At 49.0% G+C, this 18,971-nt stretch overlaps 1 protein-coding gene across 8 annotated transcripts in view; it reads right to left on the bottom strand.

The window, feature by feature from the left end:
* LOC310749103 (myosin-11) overlaps positions 1 to 18,971 on the bottom strand; it is a 1,537,435-nt gene that overhangs the window by 1,490,066 nt on the left and 28,398 nt on the right. For 4 of the 8 annotated variants that reach the window (XR_014541487.1, XR_014541488.1, XM_083585553.1 and 1 more), the window contains exons 5-10: positions 12,047 to 12,149; positions 10,861 to 10,881; positions 8,275 to 8,367; positions 7,052 to 7,115; positions 3,352 to 3,450; positions 1,770 to 1,913 (exon numbers count right to left, since the gene is read on the bottom strand). Coding sequence is in view for 6 of the 8 variants with exons in the window: in XM_083585553.1 (XP_083441679.1) it covers positions 1,770 to 1,913; positions 3,352 to 3,450; positions 7,052 to 7,115; positions 8,275 to 8,367; positions 10,861 to 10,881; positions 12,047 to 12,149 (524 nt within the window). In the remaining 2 variants the exon portion in view is untranslated. The remainder of the gene's footprint in view (positions 1 to 1,769; positions 1,914 to 3,351; positions 3,451 to 7,051; positions 7,116 to 8,274; positions 8,368 to 10,860; positions 10,882 to 12,046; positions 12,150 to 18,971) is intronic. The other 4 variants (XM_083585558.1, XM_083585555.1, XM_083585557.1 and 1 more) reach the window with 1 other exon arrangement.

The raw sequence follows: 18,971 nt of genomic DNA, 5'->3' as shown, positions 1-18,971 counted from the left end.
CCGAGGCACAAACTTTCAATGCCTAGTGATGCCTCAATACAGCTGTGTGCTTATGTCTCTGGGCTCCATTGAAAATGGCTTCCCCATGCGAACCAGGAAATGACCTCTCCAGACAATGGAACAACTCTTATTTTCTTACCTCTGTGGCTGTGATCTCTTGGGTGATGCAGACGCCATTAGGCAGTTTAATGCACATGTGTACTCTGTCCGTTTCCCTCCCACACGGCCCTGGGTGCTGGTAACCCCTGCTATGACACTGCTCCAGATATTGTTGACCTTCAGCTACCATCAACCCCAGCCTGCATCGTGGATAGATGGGGATGATGGGAGTTGTGTCTGACAACATCTGGAAAGCCACGTACTTCCCATCCCTGATCTAACCCAGTATTTTCTGTGCCAGATATAGCCAACCTGGTGCCCTCCCGATGTTACTGGACCACAAATCCTATCCCTGCCCCCCGGCCTTTGGCCATGCTCGCAGGAACTGTAGTTCAACAATGTCTAAAAGGTACTACAGTGGTACCTCGGGTTAAGTACTTAATTCATTCCGGAGGTCCGTACTTAACCTGAAACTGTTCTTAACCTGAAGCACCACTTTAGCTAACGGGGCCTCCCGCTGCTGCCGCGCCACCGGAGCACGATTTCTGTTCTCATCCTGAAGCAAAGTTCTTAACCTGAAGCATATGTAACCCGAGGTACCACTGTATGTCTTTGGTCCTCTTCCCTTGGGTCGAAACCCATTGATATGAGCTAGGTTGTGACTATCACCAAGCGAATAGATGGTAAAATATAGAGAAGCCGGTTTCCAGATCTGGGTTAAAGCTGGGTCCCATATCTAAAAAGGACGAGGTCTAGGCTGACTAGTAGCACCTCTTCAGGAGAAATCTTTAAAATCACTACTTAAAACGTTTTCAGCTTTTGCAAGGAGCATATGTCTGCCAAGGCAATTCCCCCTCTCCTTTCAGCTTCTTGCAACAGGCCTTTCTGCAGAAGGCTCTGCCATTGCACACTTCATACATCATCAGTGCCCTTTCCCCTTTGTTCTAAATAGCGGATAATCAGGAAGAAGAAACCCAGAGGCTCTGTGGAATCTAGTTGCAGACCCCACCCATTTGTGGGTTGGTGGTTCTTCCCCTCCCTAATCTAGGCCTCCATTAACAAAATAATCTCCCATATTGCACACACCATCCAATTCCACGCTACCCACAAACCATCCAACATTTCACAGGTGAAAACAGGGACGTGGTTATAATAGAGAAGGCAGTAAATTGCAAGCATAATTCTGGTGAACAAAAATCCCCCCAACAGTTACTAGAATAGTTGCTAAAATAAACGCTCTCAGCCATTGAAGAAGTGCAGAGGAAGCTTGAGAAGGTAAAAAATAAATACTACAAACCTAACGTTGGAAATCACAATCCTTTCTCTTCAATTTTGCTTCAAGGTATCTGAAACTAATCCTACAGCAAAGCTAATTTAAGCCTGGAAGCTCAATGCGTATAACTGGACCGCTCTCAATATCAGCTTTGCTGAGAGGCTCTTTTCAAATACCTTCATGCAAAACCTGGATCCAAATGCCACTATTCCTATGAAATACAAGATCAAAAAAAGAGAGAGATGCAGTTCACCAGACTAAATCAGGATAGTTTTAAACATCCATCACCACTCACTTAAATATCCATCCTGCACTGGGTGACAGGTTGTTGTTGTTTTCGGGATACAGAAAGAAAAGAAATGGATAGAGCACATTTGCGTTTTGCTTTCTTCCTTACCAACTTGCTCTTCCTCATTGAAGCCCATAATACCCATCGCTTCCAGGGTCTCCTGGAACATCTCATCGTCTTGCTGAGAGGGAATGGGCACGTAGCCATTAGACAGGAAAGTGTAGTTGTTGAAACCTTCGAGCAGCAGGTCATCTAGAGAGTGAACAGTAGCAGAATTGAGACGAGCCAGTGCTATAAAAGAAAACTGCAGGCTTTTATGCCTCTTATAACAAATTCTGCACGTTTTAATGTAATTTATGCCCTCCCCGTCATACTGCAAGCGGCTTTGTGTGGGTTATAACCTCAAAAGGCAGCCCATGAAGTACATGCAGAGATGAAGGGTTGCAGCCAACTCGGTCCTGCTCAGAGTAGAGCCATTGAAATGAATGAACCTAACACGGTCCCTTTGGCCATATACCATATTTTTGCTCTATAAGACGCACTTTTTCCCTTCTAAAAAGTAAGGGGAGATGTGTGTGCATCTTATGGAGCGAATGCAGGCTGCGCGGCTAAGCCAGAAGCCAGAACAGCAAGAGGGAAGGCTGTGCAGCGCTCCGTCTCGCTGTTCTAGCTTCTGGATTAGCTGTGCAAAGCCTCCACAGGGCAGGGGGATGAAGGCACTCCGCTGCCCTGCGAAGGCTTCACAGGCTGTCCCAGAAGCCAGAACAGTGAGACAGAGCACTGCGCAGCGCTCCGTCTCGTTGTTCTAGCTTCGGGGTTAGCTGCGCAAAGCCTCCGCAGGGCAGCGGGGTGCCTTCATCCCACTGCCCTCCGGAGGCTTTGCGGGCTGTCCCAGAAGCCTCCGCAGAGCACAGGGATGAAGGCTCCCCGTGCCCTGCGGAGGCTTTGCGCAAAGCTAGACCAGCTATCCCAGCCGCTATCCCAGAAGCCAGAACAGCAAGAGGCTATCCCAGAAGCCAGATCCCTCTTGCTGTTCTGGCTTCTGGGATTCAGAATTTTTTTTTCTTGTTTCCTCCCCCCCAAACTAGGTGCGTCTTGTGGTCTGGTGCGTCTTATAGAGCGAAGAATACGGTATATGCTCCTGTAACATTCACCCTCTAGCAGTGGCGTAGCGTGGGTTGTCAGCACCCGGGGCAAGGCAAGTAATTTGCGCCCCCTAACCTGTGGATTTGCGCCCCCTAACCCGTGGATTTGCGCCCCCTAACCCTAACCCCCAGATGTTGCGCCCGGTGCGGCCAGCCCCCCCTGCACCCCCCACGCTACGCCACTGCCCTCTAGCCCAACCTTTCCCAACCAGGTAGCCCCACCCCAAAGCCCACCCTGCCCCATTATGCCCTCACCCTGCCCCCTTTCTCTGCCACTTCTGGGTTGCTGCAATGTGCGGTTTCACATCAGTTGGATGTGCGTTAATCAGTTGTTGCCTGCACCAAGTCAGAACCAATCTTCCACCCAGCTTAGTATTTTCTGCACTGACTGGCAGAGGCTTTCCAGGGGTCCAGGCAGGGAGTTTTTCCCAGTCTTGCTTACGGATGCCGCTGGGAACTTCTGCATGCAAAGGAGAAGTTCTACCACTGAGATACAGCCCCTCCCCGATGGTTTGAAACAGAAGCTGTCACTGCCAGTGCCTTACTCTTCATTTGTTCCGTGGCTCCAGCGAGCAGGTAATAAAATATGTGGAAGGTCCTTTCATCTCGGGCTTGCCGGATGGCCCGGGACTTTTCCAGCAAATCTGTCGGCAAATGTTAAGCAAGCAAGCAAAAAAGCGAAACTTTGGGTGCTTTTAAATATTGGCTCTGGAGTTTTCACTACTTGCCATAGTATCTCTTGCATAGGTTCTAAATGGTTTCAATTGTGCAAAGCAATTGGATTGCTTTGTTGTTGTTGTCGTCGTCATCATCAGATCTCCACCTTAAGTGCTAATTTAATACAGTGGTACCTTGGTTCTCAAACTTAATCCGTTCTGGAAGTCTGTTCCAAAACCAAAGCATTCCAAAACCAAGGCGCACTTTCCCATAGAAAGTAATGCAAAATGGATTAATCCGTTCCAGACTTTTGAAAACAACCCCTGAAACAGCAATTTAACCTGATTTTTACTATCTAACAAGACCATTGATCCATAAAATGAAAGCAATAAACAATGTACTGCAGTCACACAACCAATCAATCAGTAGCTGAACTGCACAGTCACAAAAACAAAACAAAAAGAGCCACAAAAACAAAAACGCAAAATAAATAACAAAAACAGACAGACCTCAGCGTAACACTCAAAACGAAATTGTAACACTCAAAATGGAGCACATTCAGCTTCTGAAAAAAGTTTGCAACTGAAACACTTACTTCTGGGTTTGCAGTGTTTGGGTTCCAAGTTGTTTGAGTACCAAGGCGTTTGGGAGCCAAGGTACCACTGTAGTGGAAAGCTGGGATATGTAAACTAATAAAGTTGTTTTAATAAAGAGCCCCATGGCAGGCCAGCCGCATCTGGCCTCCTCTCCCCTCAGCTGTCAACTGGGGGCAGCCATTACATCAGACCATCTCAGTGGGAGAAATGGGAAGCAGAAGACTCACTCCATCACTTTCCCCCAAAAAGCCCATCTCCATCTGGCACCTCCCGGTCCCTGAACTGTGACAGCTGTGTCATTATAAGAACTGCTTTAATAATTGCTGCCTGAGTTTGATTTCTCCACCTCTTCTTTCCTCCTTGACCCCTTTCCTTGTGCGCCATGTTTGTTTAGACCAGGGTTTTCCCAAACTTGGGTCTCCAGCTGTTTGGGGACTACAACTCCCATCATCCCTAGGTAGCAGGACCTGCGGTCAAGGATGATGGGAAGTGTAGTCCAAAAAACAGTTGGAGACCCAAGTTTGGGAAACCCTGGTCTAGACTATATATATATAATAGCAGCATCGAATTATGGTGCTGGAGGAGACTCTTGAGAGTCCCATGGACTACAAGAAGATCAAACTATCCATTCTGAAGGAAATCAGCCCTGAGTGCTTACTGGAAGGACAGATCCTGAAGCTGAGGCTCCAATACTTTGGCCACCTCAAGAGAACAGAAGGCTCCCTGGAAAAGACCCTGATGCTGAGAAAGATGGAGGGCACAAGTAGAAGGGGATGACAGAGGACGAGATGGCTGGACAGTGTTCTTGAAGCTACCAACATGAGTTTGACCAAACTGCGGGAGGCAGTGGAAGAGCCTGGTGTGCTCTGGTCCATGGGGTCATGAAGAGTCGGACACGGCTAAACGACTAAACAACAACAACATCATCTGGGAGCTCCTTCTGACTCAAGAGCAAGGTATAAATGCTCTCTAATATATATATATTATAGCAGCATCTTTCAGAATCTAAGCCAGAGAGAGAGATTTCCCATTCGTGCCAACCTGAATTTATTTTAATTGAATGTCCCTGGGGCTGAAGACAGGACCATCCGTATGGGAAGAGGGAGCCATTTCCCCTGTGACATTCCCCCTCCTTTTCCGAACACATACCCTGCATGGATTTAGCAAGACCACTTAAAAGTCCTTTCTGGGGATGTCATTGGCAGGAGTGGAGAACCTCGATATATGGCCCTTGGGACTTTCCCAAAGCCATATCCCTCATCAACTCTGCTCCACGCTCTCCTTAAGCACTTTTGCCTTGCTGGGATGTGCCTCTTTCTTGCCAAGATAGCGGATGGAGAGGGTGGGGGTGAGCTTATCTGGTTTTTACATGGCTGGAGTCTCATCTACTGACCTCCATTTGTCTCTGGCCATGCCCAGCACCCATAAGTTTCCCCATGACAGAATGCAGCCCTCAGGTTCCCTGATCTATGGCAACATCTTGTAGCAATGAGTTCCACAGCTGAGATGTTGGCCCCGCTTCTGGCTTTCTGCTTTGCTTCAGCTGTGATGAAGTTAATGAGTTTCTCCCTGGTGTTCCTCCTTTTCTTCTGTCTCCCCACTGCAGATATTTAAGCCTTCCTGTATAAGGGAGATGCTCCTTTCCTGTGTCTCCTCCAGCTCTACAGAAGTTTCGGCTTTGCCAATGACTTCACTCATTTGCTTTTGATATTTATGCAGAGGATGACTATGGGGATGAATCTGCTCATTTGTTTGTTTCTCTGTTTAAACAAAGCGCTTTTGCACAAACACCACCCCAAGGAAAAAAAGCTGCTGGCAGCCACTACTGCACGAAAAGCAGATTTTTGCTGGAAATGTTGACATTTCAGCTTGGTTACTGGGAACCAAGAACACATAACACCGGTGTTGAAAGACCTACATTGGCTCCCAGTACATTTCCGAGCACAATTCAAAGTGTTGGTGCTGACCTTGAAAGCTCTAAACCAGGGGTTGGAACCTAAGGTCCATGGGCCACAAGTGGTCCATGGGGGGTTGTTTAACCAGCCCATGGACCCCCGCTGCCCACTCAGCTCCCGTACGCCACACTAAACTGGCATGGAACAGAGCGGGGACTGCCTTCTGGATCAGGCCCAATTGCCTTCTGGATCCAGCCCATGGACGGTCCAGGAATCACCACGTGGACCGCCAGTGCGCGCACGTTCTTTCCCTCTCCCTCCCTTGGCAACGGTGGCAGCGCCTCCTCCCTCCCTCCTCCTGGTTTCTCCCTGCCCTGCCTAGAGGAGCAAGGGGGCTGGGCTTTGTTAGTGCCAGCAGCAGCAGCGCTCAAGCGACCGCCATTTTAAGCAGGCCCTCTCTGGAGCCCTTTTGTGCACTGCTCATCGTCCTTCTACTGCTGCCGCCGCCAGTCCCTGCTGCTCGCAAGACACAGGTAAGCAGCCACCGGGGCTCCCGGGGCTCTTGCATCATTTCCCCCCCAAAATATAGTCTGCCCCCCCACAAGGTCTGAGGGACAGTGGACCGGCCCCCTGCTGAAAAAGTTTGCTAACCCCTGTCCTAGCCTATTCTCTCCTTCTGGGTGGCCAGAAGGAGCTATTGCTGCTCCTCTGGAGTCAGCTGACCCGAGGAACCACGCTGGGTCCAACACCTGGGCCTATAAATCTGCTGCTTCTGGAATGCCTCTTCTTCCTGATCTGGGGATGAGGAAGAAATTAGGCGTTTTGATTGATTCACCCTTTAATGAGAACCTAGCTCATTCTTGCCCTCCCCAAAGCGACGCACAAACTCAAGCAGCAGCCATTCGAGATCTGCACCACGAATGAAGGCAGCAAAGCTGTCAGGATCAGCCCCAAACAGAGTCACCCACATCAGCCTCCTACCTCCTCTCCCCACCCGGCCTTGGCAATGTTTGCCTTTCTCAGGCACAACTCTGCGCTCTGAGTACAACTTTCTCGCACTCCTCCAAGTTCCATCCCACATGCCAAAAAAAGGATACAGGTTTCTATGTTTGCTCCCACGATGTAGCCGGTTACGTCAAAGTTGATGCGGATGAATTTGCCCTGTTGGTGATAAGAGAAGACGGCTTTTGATACCTGCTAGCACAACATGAGAATTATAGGCTTCCCCTGTCTAACTTAACCAGAATGGAATTGGGATGGGGATTGAAGGGATTCTGCACAGAGATATACAGCAGTACCTTTGGTTGCAAACGGGATCCGTTCTGGAGGCCCGTTCGCAACATGAAAAGAACGCAACCCACAGCAGCGTGTCTGCGCACATGCGGGTTGAGATTCGCTACTTCTGCGCATGTGCGTGATGTCATTTTGCGCGTGTGCGCATGCGCGAGCGGCAAAACCCAGAAGTAACCCTTTCCAGTACTTCCAGGTCGCCGCAGGACGCAACCTGAAAAAACGTAACATGAAGCAAACGTAACATGAGGTATGACTATAGTTCAAAAACTATTTTTGGACACGGGCGGATCTGATTTTTTGAGGGCCACCCCTTCTGGTCACCCCACTTGGGCTCTCCTAGATCAGCTCCCCCAGCTGCCCAGATAGAGAGAACACGTGCGCATGCAGAGTTCGGTTTTCCCCGAGGGATCTGCATAAAAGTTGGGTCCAGTGGAACTGAGCCTCGAAAAGACCATAGAGCTGAAAGAGGAAGTGGGAAAAATAATCCTTCTTCCGATTTCCTCCTTCAGCTCTATGTACTTTCCGAGCGAGAAATGGGTAACTCTCACCACCCCATGACCAAGAGGGCAGTGAAGGGGGCCCCTTGGTTTCGTGGGTACCAGAGGAAGACCTTAAGGGGGCCATTGCACTGAGGTGGGGGGCACACTGGTAACCCCTCACGTGGCTGATGAGAATTGTGATTGAAGTTGTTTTCTGGATTCAAGCAGAGATCTCCTGCTCCAATTGTGCCTATTTTCCAGAGGTGGTGTCAGATTTACAGAAGCCATCCCGATTTCTGATTTGAGACAGGAACGTCCAGCTTTTACTTAGGACATCCCTATTTTCATTGGATAAATGCCGGAGGGTATGGGACAATGGATATGCTTTAAAGCACTGTGTCATTGAGATCCATACACCTTGTAGCTTAGTTTCCCGGAGGCAAATGAATGCACTGGGCCCAGTGCATTCTTGTTGGCACCCCATAGCTCACAGTCAAGTCCCACTTGGTCTATACATTTAAAGCAGTATTATATCACTTCCAACTTACGAATCGGGAAGAGTTGTCGTTCTTCACGGTTTTGGCATTCCCAAAAGCTTCGAGGATGGGGTTCGCCTGCAGCAGCTGTTTCTCCAGCTCACCCTAAAACGGATTCAAACACCATTATCATCAGAAAGAGGACAAGTCTCTCCGCTGTAAACAGACACACACAAGATGCATACAGAGGCTTCGGCCAAGGCAGGTCTAGCCTTGATTCCCTCCCCTGCAGATAATCTCTTATTTTTTAAAAAATGCATGTATATTGTAATGCACGCCGGGCAGGGCTTTCTTTTGCTATGGGCACCCCAGTCAGGATTCTACTACAACACACACAGCGTAAGGGGGTGGGAACCACAGCACTGGGTATTTTATACCAGTCTAGCCCTCCATACATTGCTGGACTCCAACTCCCATCATCCCTGGCTATTGGGGCTGATGGGAGTTGGAGTCCAAGAACATCTGGGGAGGCCATGGGTGTCCCATCACCCGTGCTTTGCACATTCCAGCCTACAAGCATTTTGGAGATGATCTCTGCAAGGGATGGGAATGAGAAGCCTGAAGCAGCCTGCAGTAAAAGGTTGAGCTCTCTGTTTCTTCCTGCTCCTTGTTTAGCCCAGCGCTGTCCATTGAGCCTCCTCTGGATGGACAAGGCAGCTGGTTGCTGCAGATGAAATCCTTTCTTCAGATGGCCACAATGGAGGGCAACACAACTCTTTTCACTGTGTGTCCAATGCTCCATCAAAGGCTGGCCGTGGTATTTCTGGAACGGCCTGCTACGAACTCCTCCCTCCCCCTCAAACCCCGGACCTGGAGTGTTGAAGCGTTTACTTAGCAAGGGGACAATGCTGTAAATTAGGCAAGGGAAAGAAATGGCCAAAAAATAAAAACCTGTAAGGTAATGCAGCACAAAGCAGATTACGCCGCATCTATTAATCATGTTAAATGCAGGGCTTTTGAGAAGGTTGAATATGACAAGGCATTATTTTGGGTTTTTTTAAATATCCAGATTCCCCAACCCCTGTGCAAATGCATGCATGCAGTTACACACGGATGATGATGATGATGAACACACACACACACACACAAGCCATGCAATGTATCCAGGCAAATGCTAATTAAGCAAATTCTGAAAGCAATGACAACAGGCCAGTTAACAGATTTAGGTCAAAGAAAGAGGAAGGCGGAATATCGGAGGCGAATCCACAAGAGGCATACTTTGCTTTGGACTTCTAAACGGTCTCCTCCACTCATCACCTGTGGTGATTATGAATCAGCTCCAGGTGACTAGATAGCAAAACTCCCGTGAACTGGAAGAGAACGGTTTCCTTTTTTCCTTTCAAGCTGTCAATATGGGCAAATAACTACGTTCCATTTCTTCGCCACTAGGCCAGTTGTTTGGGGAGGAGTGGAAAGAGGGACAAGTAATATCTGTAGACTTAGCTGCCAAGCTATGCTGTGCAGAACAGCTGTTCAATTGGAACTTCGCTTCTGGAGTTTTAGTCAAGTCATTCTCTGCCAAGAGCTGAAGGAATACTGGATCATTCCTGAAACCAGAACTGAACTTTCAAAATTACTGATGGACAAGGAGCCCCACATGTGAGGTTTCCATTGTCCTTGGGGGGGGGGTGCTTTGTGGAAGCATCAATCAAAAAGGAGAAAAGGCCTCCTTGGAGATCAGAACTAGGGCTGTGTCCACACCATACATTTAAAGCACACACATGCCCCCAAAAAAGAATTCAGGGAACTGTAGTTTGTTGAGGATGCAAAGAACTACCATTGCCAGAACCCTTAACAGACTACCATTCTCAGGGTTCTTTTGCAGGGCAGGGAATGCACTTCAAATGTGCCCTAAATGTATGGTTTGTACACAAGCTAGAGGTCTCTGCCATGTCTCACTCAGCTGCTCTTTCCCGCATAACTGGCGCCTATCGCTGCTGCAAAACTGCCAAGTCTGTATTAAATAAATTCCCAAAGTTTAAAGCTTAATTCTTTTGCATGGCGATTGTTATAACCTGGCCACTTTGAAGGCATGCGGAAGGAGGTTTGTTGCAGGTGTAGCACAGGGCAGGCAGCAAGCAATGTCAAAAAAACGAACAGCGTGCAAGCAGACCGGGATGATGTCAATCAACTACCACACTGTGATCCTTGAGGAGAGTAAGGCACTCTTTGAAAAGCGGTCCAGTTTGAAGTGCATCACCGCTCGGGGCTACTTCCTCTCGAAACGACACTTCTGGCCACAAGTTTGCTCTTCCGAGATGTGTTGCAAAGAGGAAACGATTCCAGTGCGCAAAACCGAGCAGTGCTACTGGGAAAAGCAACTCTCGTGGCCTCAGTTCTCATGAAGACTGTGATTCTGGGAGCAAGACCAGCTGAAACCCAGACCGCTAACTCTGATGATGGTGTGTTTGAGATCAGGGCATTGGGAAAACACACACGTGAACACTATTGTTGCCCTGAGCCACGAGGGATCTTGTCACATTGAACCATTGGGTGATTTCTTCTAGAAGGTGGAGTGCAACAACACCATGCAGATCTACACTCCGTGCCTTTGTATATATATACACACACACACACCAAATAATCCAGGTTACTCACGTAAGCAAAAGATGGACCTTGCTGCAGTCAGATAACACGGCATAAAACAGTTGTCAGTATCATTCCCGTCACATCCCGAAATACTTTTTTTTAAAAAAGGTGTTTCCACCTGAATTCACAATCCACAGTGCCAGGTGTTTATATGTATGTATGCATGTATATTATATATGCAAACAGACACACAACACACCTCCTCAAGGAAAATAAAGGCAGAAGGACCAACCTGTGGATCTGCACTGGTACGTTTAGATATGACCTAGATCCAAACAAATAAATGTTTTGCTCAGGGGCAGGGGGGGGGGGCGGGGAGGAAATATAGGTGGTAGATTAGTCTTAAATTGAGCTCTCCACTTTTTCACATCAACCTGCCATTTTTCTTTTAAGTCCTCATGAAAATTCATCAGATTCTGAGTGCGGATTTCTTCTAACAGGTGCATTTAAAAAAAAAAATACACTTCTGCCAAATACAACATATGCTGGGATCTTACTTTCACCAATATTGGCATATATTGCATGTTTTACGTTTATGGAATGCATTGCTGCACACAGGAGCTGGCTAGAGAGCCACACTGCAAAAATTTGGGGAAGTGCGGATTTCGGAGGGCGTCTGGTTCGCATCTTGTTTCGGAAAGGGAAGATTGGGCAGGTCCATGTTAAAATACGCCAGCTGAATTGAATTTCTACCCTGTCCCTAACTCTTAACTCCCATCTCCCCTGACCATTGGCCATATTGGCTGGGGAGCTGATGGGAGATCCCACATGATCCTGAGAGCCACAGGTCCCCCCGCAGGCCTGATGGAAGGAAAGGATCCGGCTCTGTCTCACCCATAAGCTTTAAAGATGGGGAGGGACTTCCACATTTCCCCAGCATCAGCAACTCCCCAGAGGAGGAACCGCATATGGAAAGCTATGCGCTCTTCTCCTGCCTGCCTGCGCTTAAGGAGGGGATGTCAAACAAAGAGCCCTTTTTCCATAAACACACAGGGGTTGTGACATAACTGCGTCCTCTCAGTAATATGTCAGCAATTTGGCAACAAAAGGGATGCTGAAAACGGCCTGAGCTGCAAAGCGGCCGGCCTGGTTCAGGTACCATCTTTCACTAAAGACTATCCCAGTGCTCCCCTAGGAGACATTCGCTTTGTTTTTGTTTGTCGAGACAGAAGAGGCTGCTCCAGAAAATCCTTACCGTGATGCTGGTGTCCTTCTTGCCCTTGTGAGAGGAGGCCACGACAGCCAGATACTGAATGACTTTCTTGGTATTTTCCGTTTTGCCGGCACCAGATTCCCCTCTAAGGAGGAAAGGAGAGGAGAGAGGGAAGGTAGCATTGCATTTCTCTCCCACCACTCAGCAATCAGGGAAAGGGAAAAGGTAAAGGACCCCTGGACGGTTAAGTCCAGTCAAAGGCGACTATGGGATTGCGGCGCTCATCTCGCTTTCAGGCCAAGGGAGCTGGCGTTTGTCCACAGACAGCTTTCCTGGTCATGCGGCCAGCAAGGCTAAACCAATTATGGTGTAACGGAACACTGTGATGGAAGCCAGAGTGCACAGAAACACCATTTACCTTCCCGCCATGGCGGTACCTATTTATCTACTTGCACAGGTGTGCTTTTGAACTGCTAGGTTGGCTGCAGCAGGGACCGAGCAACGGGAGCTCACCCAGTCACGGGGATTCGAACTGCCGACCTTCTGATCGGCAAGCCCAAGAGGCTCAGTGGTTTAGACCACAATGCCACAAGCTGAGTGCTATTCTGCTTCCACTAGGGGAGAGGGAAGGAGGGAGGGAGGGAGGGAGAGACAGATCCAGCCAAGACGAAGCCCATTCATTCTGGCCTCTGCTGGCCCCCAGAGAATGACCGCTGCCCACATTAAATGGGGGGCGCCCTTTGCGTGGTCGCGCAGCCCCCTGGACTCTATGCAGGACCATTAGCACAGGCTTGGCTTTGCCTTCCACTGGAGGTCTCCACCTACCTCAGCCAGTTGCCCAATCCCGCCTGGGGAGGCGTTGCCAAGGTGATCAGGCCAGGTAGGGGGAGGGACCACCTGCCCACACAATAGGGGGAGGATCTTACCTGGGCATCCTCAGTTGGCTCCAGAGCTTCTCCCACCCTACCTACCCTCAGTTAAGACTTCTTTTGCAGGTTAACCTTTTCTCCACAGGGACGCGGGCGCTGCTACGTCAAGGTCGCTGTTGAAGGGCTGGAACCTGCACTGGCAGGTTTGCCTTTCCCGTTGCAAGACGTCACAACTTTGGTGGTATCAGGCCTTGGGCGGAATCCTTAGTCTATCTTCTGTAAATGGGGGGGGGGGCGTGTAGCGGTGACCCATGCCCCCCTCCTCTTTGTGGTGGCAATACCAGGGTTCCTTATTAAAGGGGTTGTTTAGAGGGGAGGCTTTGGCCGTATGCCTAGAGGTTGTCATTGCTCTCCCCTGCGATGGCGGCATAACGGGAGCGGACTCTCTCTGCTTGAACATATGTTCTCCAGAGCCAGCCTATCCCCCCCCCCACTGGATAACCCTGGTGTTCCCCAGATCCCCGGCGGGGGACTGGGAGGGATAAACGCCCAATGCCTGAGCCAAGATCTACCCACATCTGAAACATAATAAAGTTGTGGCCAATTTTAATCCCATAGCACAGTGTTTCTCAACCTGTGGGTCCCCAGATGTTGTTGGACTACAACTCCCATCATTCCTAGCCAGCATGATCAGTGGTCAGGGATGATGGGAGTTGTAGTCCAACACCATCTGGGGACCCACAGGTTGAGAACCACTGCATAGCACGTTGTCTTGAGTCGTTATTCCACACGGGGGCCACCCAGGGTTTTTGGGGACTCCGCCTGACCACGCAAATACTAGCTTAAACTTCCTACAACATACTCCAACAGCAATGGACCTACTGCCTTTCCGCTCTGCCTCTGAGAATTCATGCGACACCATGCACACCAAACTGTGAGATCTAGCAACAAACCGTTCTAGGTCCCTTGCAACATGTGTGTGGGAGCTCAGGCCCATGTGCAGAAACTGCCTTCTTGACAGTTGTACCCACTCTTGGTCTCGTCCGCTTACTCTGCCAGAACCTGTCTTCGCTTGCAGCGGAAGTCCCTAACTCATTGAGGGTTTGAGACCCATTGGCTACCCTCACCTGGTGCAGCCGGCCAGTTGAAGCCGTTTCCTGGGATTGTGGCTGCTGTCACCTGCTGACAGCTTCTAGGAGCCACAGGTGAGAGCTGAGGTGTTGTGTTCTACTCCACCTTTTGTCCAAGGAGCTCAAGCTGTGAGCACCCATGGATCTATGATTAAAACCTAATGTATTACTTGTGTATTCCTTTGTTCTGTTTATCTAGAAACAGTTCCTTCCTCCAATATCCTCTAAAATTGTTTCCCCTTCCCTCTCCCCAAGGCACTTTCACGTACATTTGTGAGGAAATGCCCCGTGTGATTTATAAATGTCAATTGCATTGGTTGTGCTGACTGAAGGTTTTATTTAACTAAACTGGAATATACTTTTATTCATTAGAAAAGGAAATGGGGTGAGGGCTGTTAAAAAAGAGAACACACTTTTGCTCTCCTTCAGCAGTTATCAAACGCACATGCTTATTTTTATTATATTTACTGTACTCAGTGGAGTCAACCATTACTTTAGGTTGTTCATATTTATGAGTTTGCAAGATGAGAAGGGCTGTTTAGGGCAGCCCTGTTTAGGGAAGCTTTTAATGTTTAACAGACTATTGTATTTTAATATTTTGTTGGAAGCCGCCCAGAGTGGCTGAGGAAACCCAGCCAGATGGGCGGGGTATAAATAATAAATCATTATTATTATTATTATTATTTATTAATTAATTAACACTTCTGCTGCTCTCCATTTTATCCTCTCAGCAACCCTGTGAGGTAGGTTAGACTGAGAAACAGCAGCTGCCCCAGAGTCGCCCAGTGGACTTTGTGGCTAAGCAGGGATTTGAACCCTGGTCTCCCAGGACCTAGTTTGGCACTCTAACCACTATTCCACACGAGCTTTCATACTCCTTGCCACTTATCCAATATGAAACTAAGAGGAGTCAGGAGTCCTAAAGGGCCGGAGAGCTTTTTGCCTTGATTCCAAGTTCCTTCAGTCTTGAACGCACATCTTTTAAAATATTGGGGGAAGGATGTGGAAACAACACGAAGAGATAGATAGCTATCGCAGGAGTGCATAACCAAGCCTTAAAGCTTACTCATTTGTCTGGGACGTCGTCCAGGGGTTTGGAAATATCCACAGCTGGGCGTTTGGGCTTTAAACTTACAAATGTTCTTTCGCATTATCTCCAACCTGGCCCTCAGTCCCCGCCTGGCCCTTGATTCTCTCCCTTGGGCTACATACCCGTCACCGGCCCTGCTTTGCACCTTCCTTGAATGTTTTTGCCTGACTGGAATGTGCCCTTCAACTCTGAAAATGTCTCTTGCTTGCCTGGACGGAGGACTGAGGGGACAGGGTGTACAGAAAGTAGCCAACTGTACGAAGGCAACATTTACATCTGCTGCTCTCCTTCAGGGGTAGGCAACCTAGGGCCCACGGGCCACAAGCAGCCCATGGGGGTCATTTAACCGGCCCACAAGCCACCCCCGAACCAAGCTACCTGCTTGGTGAGTCCCCGTGCGCTGTGCAAAAGTGGCGCAGCACAGCGCGGGGACTCGCTTCCGTGGCACCGGAAATCACATCTGCGCAGACACCGGAAATCGCAGGGATCTCCACTGGAGTGAACTGGCCCAGGCGAGGTAAACCTTGCCGACCCCTGAGTCTCCTTGCTCCTGCCTTGGACCCCCGCCCACCATTGCCATGTGGCCCCCCAAAAGCTTTGTGGCCCTCAGGCCGGAAAAAAGTTCTCTGTTCCTGTCATAACAGTAACTCAAAGCAGGGACAAGATGGTTGCATCCGGGATAACGGCCCCCAATTCATTTGCCTCCCCAACATTCCTGAAGTGAAGACACAAACACATCAAGGAAGCAAGTACTGCTAAGGGAATTGATGCATTTTCTTTTTTTAAAAAAAGGAAGGACATTTGCAGAGGAGTGAAGAGTGGATCTGCCTGAGGTTCCTTTGATCTTGGAGCTGTTCCACCAACTCCGCTCTGCTCAATTCCTTTTCCTAATTAGGAGGTGCCTCTTCTCAAATGCCGGCCCACAGATAAATGTCCATGCGACAGCCCCACATGCGCACCCGAGAGGAGGAAGGTAGGAGGGTGCTTTGTGTTGGCACCAAGCCTTAAGAAGGCTAGATGCTGTTTCTTCCTAGGGTGCTGTTCCGTGGGGGAAGCCACGACTGTTTAAAGTGCTACAAGACTACTTTAAGAGCAGTTTGTTAAGGGTGCTGGAAGTTTTCAGGAAACCCTTCATAGAGCTACAATTCCCAGAGTTCCCAGGGAAAGAGGGCTGACTGTTACACCACTGTGGGAATTGTAGCTCTGTAGAAAACTACAGTCCCTAGTAGGAAAGCTGTGACTTCTAAATATATGGTGAGTATATTGTATATATTTAGAAGTCACAGCTTTCCTACTAGGGACTGTAGTTTGCTACAGAGGTTCAATTCCCACAGTGGTTTAACCACAATGGTTTACTATATTGTGAGTATCTTGCTTAACTGGGACGCGGGTGGCGCTGTGGGTTAAACCACAGAGCCTAGGACTTGCCAATCAGAAGGTTGGCGGTTTGAATCCCCGTGACGGGGTGAGCTCCCGTTGCTCGGTCCCTGCTCCTGCCAACCTAGCAGTTCGAAAGCACGTCAAAGTGCAAGTAGATAAATAGGTACCGCTCTGGTGGGAAGGTAAACGGCGTTTCCATGCGTTGCTCTGGTTTGCCAGAAGTGGCTTAGTCATGCTGGCCACATGACCTGGAAGTTGTATGCCGGCTCCCTCGGCCAATAAAGTGAGATGAGCGCCGCAACCCCAGAGTCGGCCACGACTGGACCTAATGGTCAGGGGTCCCTTTACCTTTATGTTGCTTAACTGGTGCCTGGCTACAGCATACCCATTCCTCCCAAACAAACTACGGAAAACCCCCACAACACTAAACAGGTTCACACAGACCATGCTTAAAGCATGGAAAGGAGAAGTAGGTAAACTGTCCCCAACCCCATCCCCACTAATTCCCCTGGCACACCACCCACTATTCCACCACGCAGCACAAAACCTCCCAATAAAAACCTGGCAAGCCAAAGGCTTATACAGCGGACGCTCGGGTTGCAAACGTGATCCGTGTGGGAGGCGCGTTTGCAACCTGCAGTGTTCGCAACCTGCAGCGCGCGTCCGCGCACACGCAAGTTGTGATTCAGCACTTCTGCGCATGCGCAAGTATGATTTAGCGCTTCTGCGCATGCGTGAGCGCCGAAACCTGGAAGACCTGGGAAGAAACCCCTTCCAGTACTTCCGGGTTCAGCACGGTGCTCAACCCGAAGACGCGCAACCTGAAGCTTCTGTAACCCGAGGTATGACTGTACAGTGGTACCTTGGGTTAAGTACTTAATTCGTTCCGGAGGTCCATACTTAACCTGAAACTGTTCTTAACTTTAGCTAATGGGGCCTCCTGCTGCTGCCGCGCCGCCGGAGCACAATTTCTGTTCTCATCCTGAAGCAAAGTACTTAACCCGAGGTAATATTTCTGGGTTAGCAGAGTCTGTAACCTGAAGCGTATGTAACCTGAAGCGTATGTAACCTGAGGTACCACTGCTAGAAGCCTAGCAGACTTCTACAAAAATAACAAAGCCATATCAACACAACACCGAAGAACTGATGCTTTTGAATTATGGTGCTGGAGGAGACTCTTGAGAGTCCCACGGACTGCAAGAAGAACAAGCCTATCCATTCTGAAGGAAATCAGCCCCGAGTGCTCACTGGAAGGACAGATCCTGAAGCTGAGGCTCCAATACTTTGGCCACCTCATGAGAAGTGAAGACTCCCTGGAAAAGACCCTGATGCTGGGAAAGATGGAGGGCACAAGGAGAAGGGGACGACAGAGGACGAGATGGTTGGACAGTGTTCTCAAAGCTACCAGCATGAGTTTGACCAAACTGCGGGAGGCAGGGGAAGACAGGAGTGCCTGGTGTGCTCTGGTCCAGGGGTCATGAAGAGTCGGTCACGACTAAACAACTAAAGAACAACATCAACAACATCAACACAAATAGATACAAGACAAACTAGGGGGCACCCAAATGTCGCTGAGGCCAGAAGGACCATCAGTCAGATCCAGCAAGGCAATGCTCCTGTGTTCTTAAGGGAGGACGTGTGAGCTCTCTGTCCAAGCCCCTCTGAAGTGAACAGCTCTGCAGCAGGATAAACTCTGCCTAAGGACCCAGCCTCTTTCTTCAAATGGTTTCTTGGGGGGGGGGATGATGAACCCTGATCTCGCACAGTTTCAAGTCTGCCTGCAGCTTCACATGGGGCCCGAAGCTGAAATATGTGCATGTTTTATTGATAAAAATTAAGTGTTCTGGGAACGGCTCCAGACTAAACATGCCAGTTTGAAGACATTTGCGTAAAAGGCTTTCACATAAATCTACTTTACATCCTTGCTTTTGAGAAGACCAAAAACATGCTTAAAAAAAAAATACATTAACTTCACTTATTATACTTTAGCCATCCTTCCTCTTCCACTGAATTTCCTTTGCCCGAGGGCAGGAACAGTTTGCCGGAGACCCTATTTCCCCCCCTCCCCAGTTTTGAAATCAGAAAAACTGCCTACCCTGTGGCATCACAGCAAGGACACATCTAATCCAGTATCCTGTTTCTTAAGGGGGGGTGGACAACAACTAGATACCTCTAGCAAAGCCAACAAGCATGGCATGAGAGCATGTATTTTAATATTCTCCTGGAAGCCGTCCAGAGTGGCTGGGGAAACCGAGCCAGATGGGTGGGGTGTAAATAAAAATTATATTATTATTATTATTATTATTATTATTATTATTATTATTGCCAGCCAAGCAACTGCTGCTCAGATATACACTGCCTTTAAACATGGAGGCTCCACAGCCAATCCTTTCTGCTGTGTCATGGGGGGGGGGGGTGTCTTGGCTGCCTGACCTCGCAGACTACGCAGTTTGGAAGGGCGTCAAATATGGGCGCTTACAGACCGCTGCTATATCCGA

Source organism: Podarcis filfolensis (genome assembly GCF_964270895.1).
Source record: "Podarcis filfolensis genome assembly, chromosome: 14".
NCBI classification, from domain to species: Eukaryota; Metazoa; Chordata; class Lepidosauria; order Squamata; family Lacertidae; genus Podarcis; species Podarcis filfolensis.
This window is presented reverse-complemented; position numbering and strand designations above follow the sequence as displayed.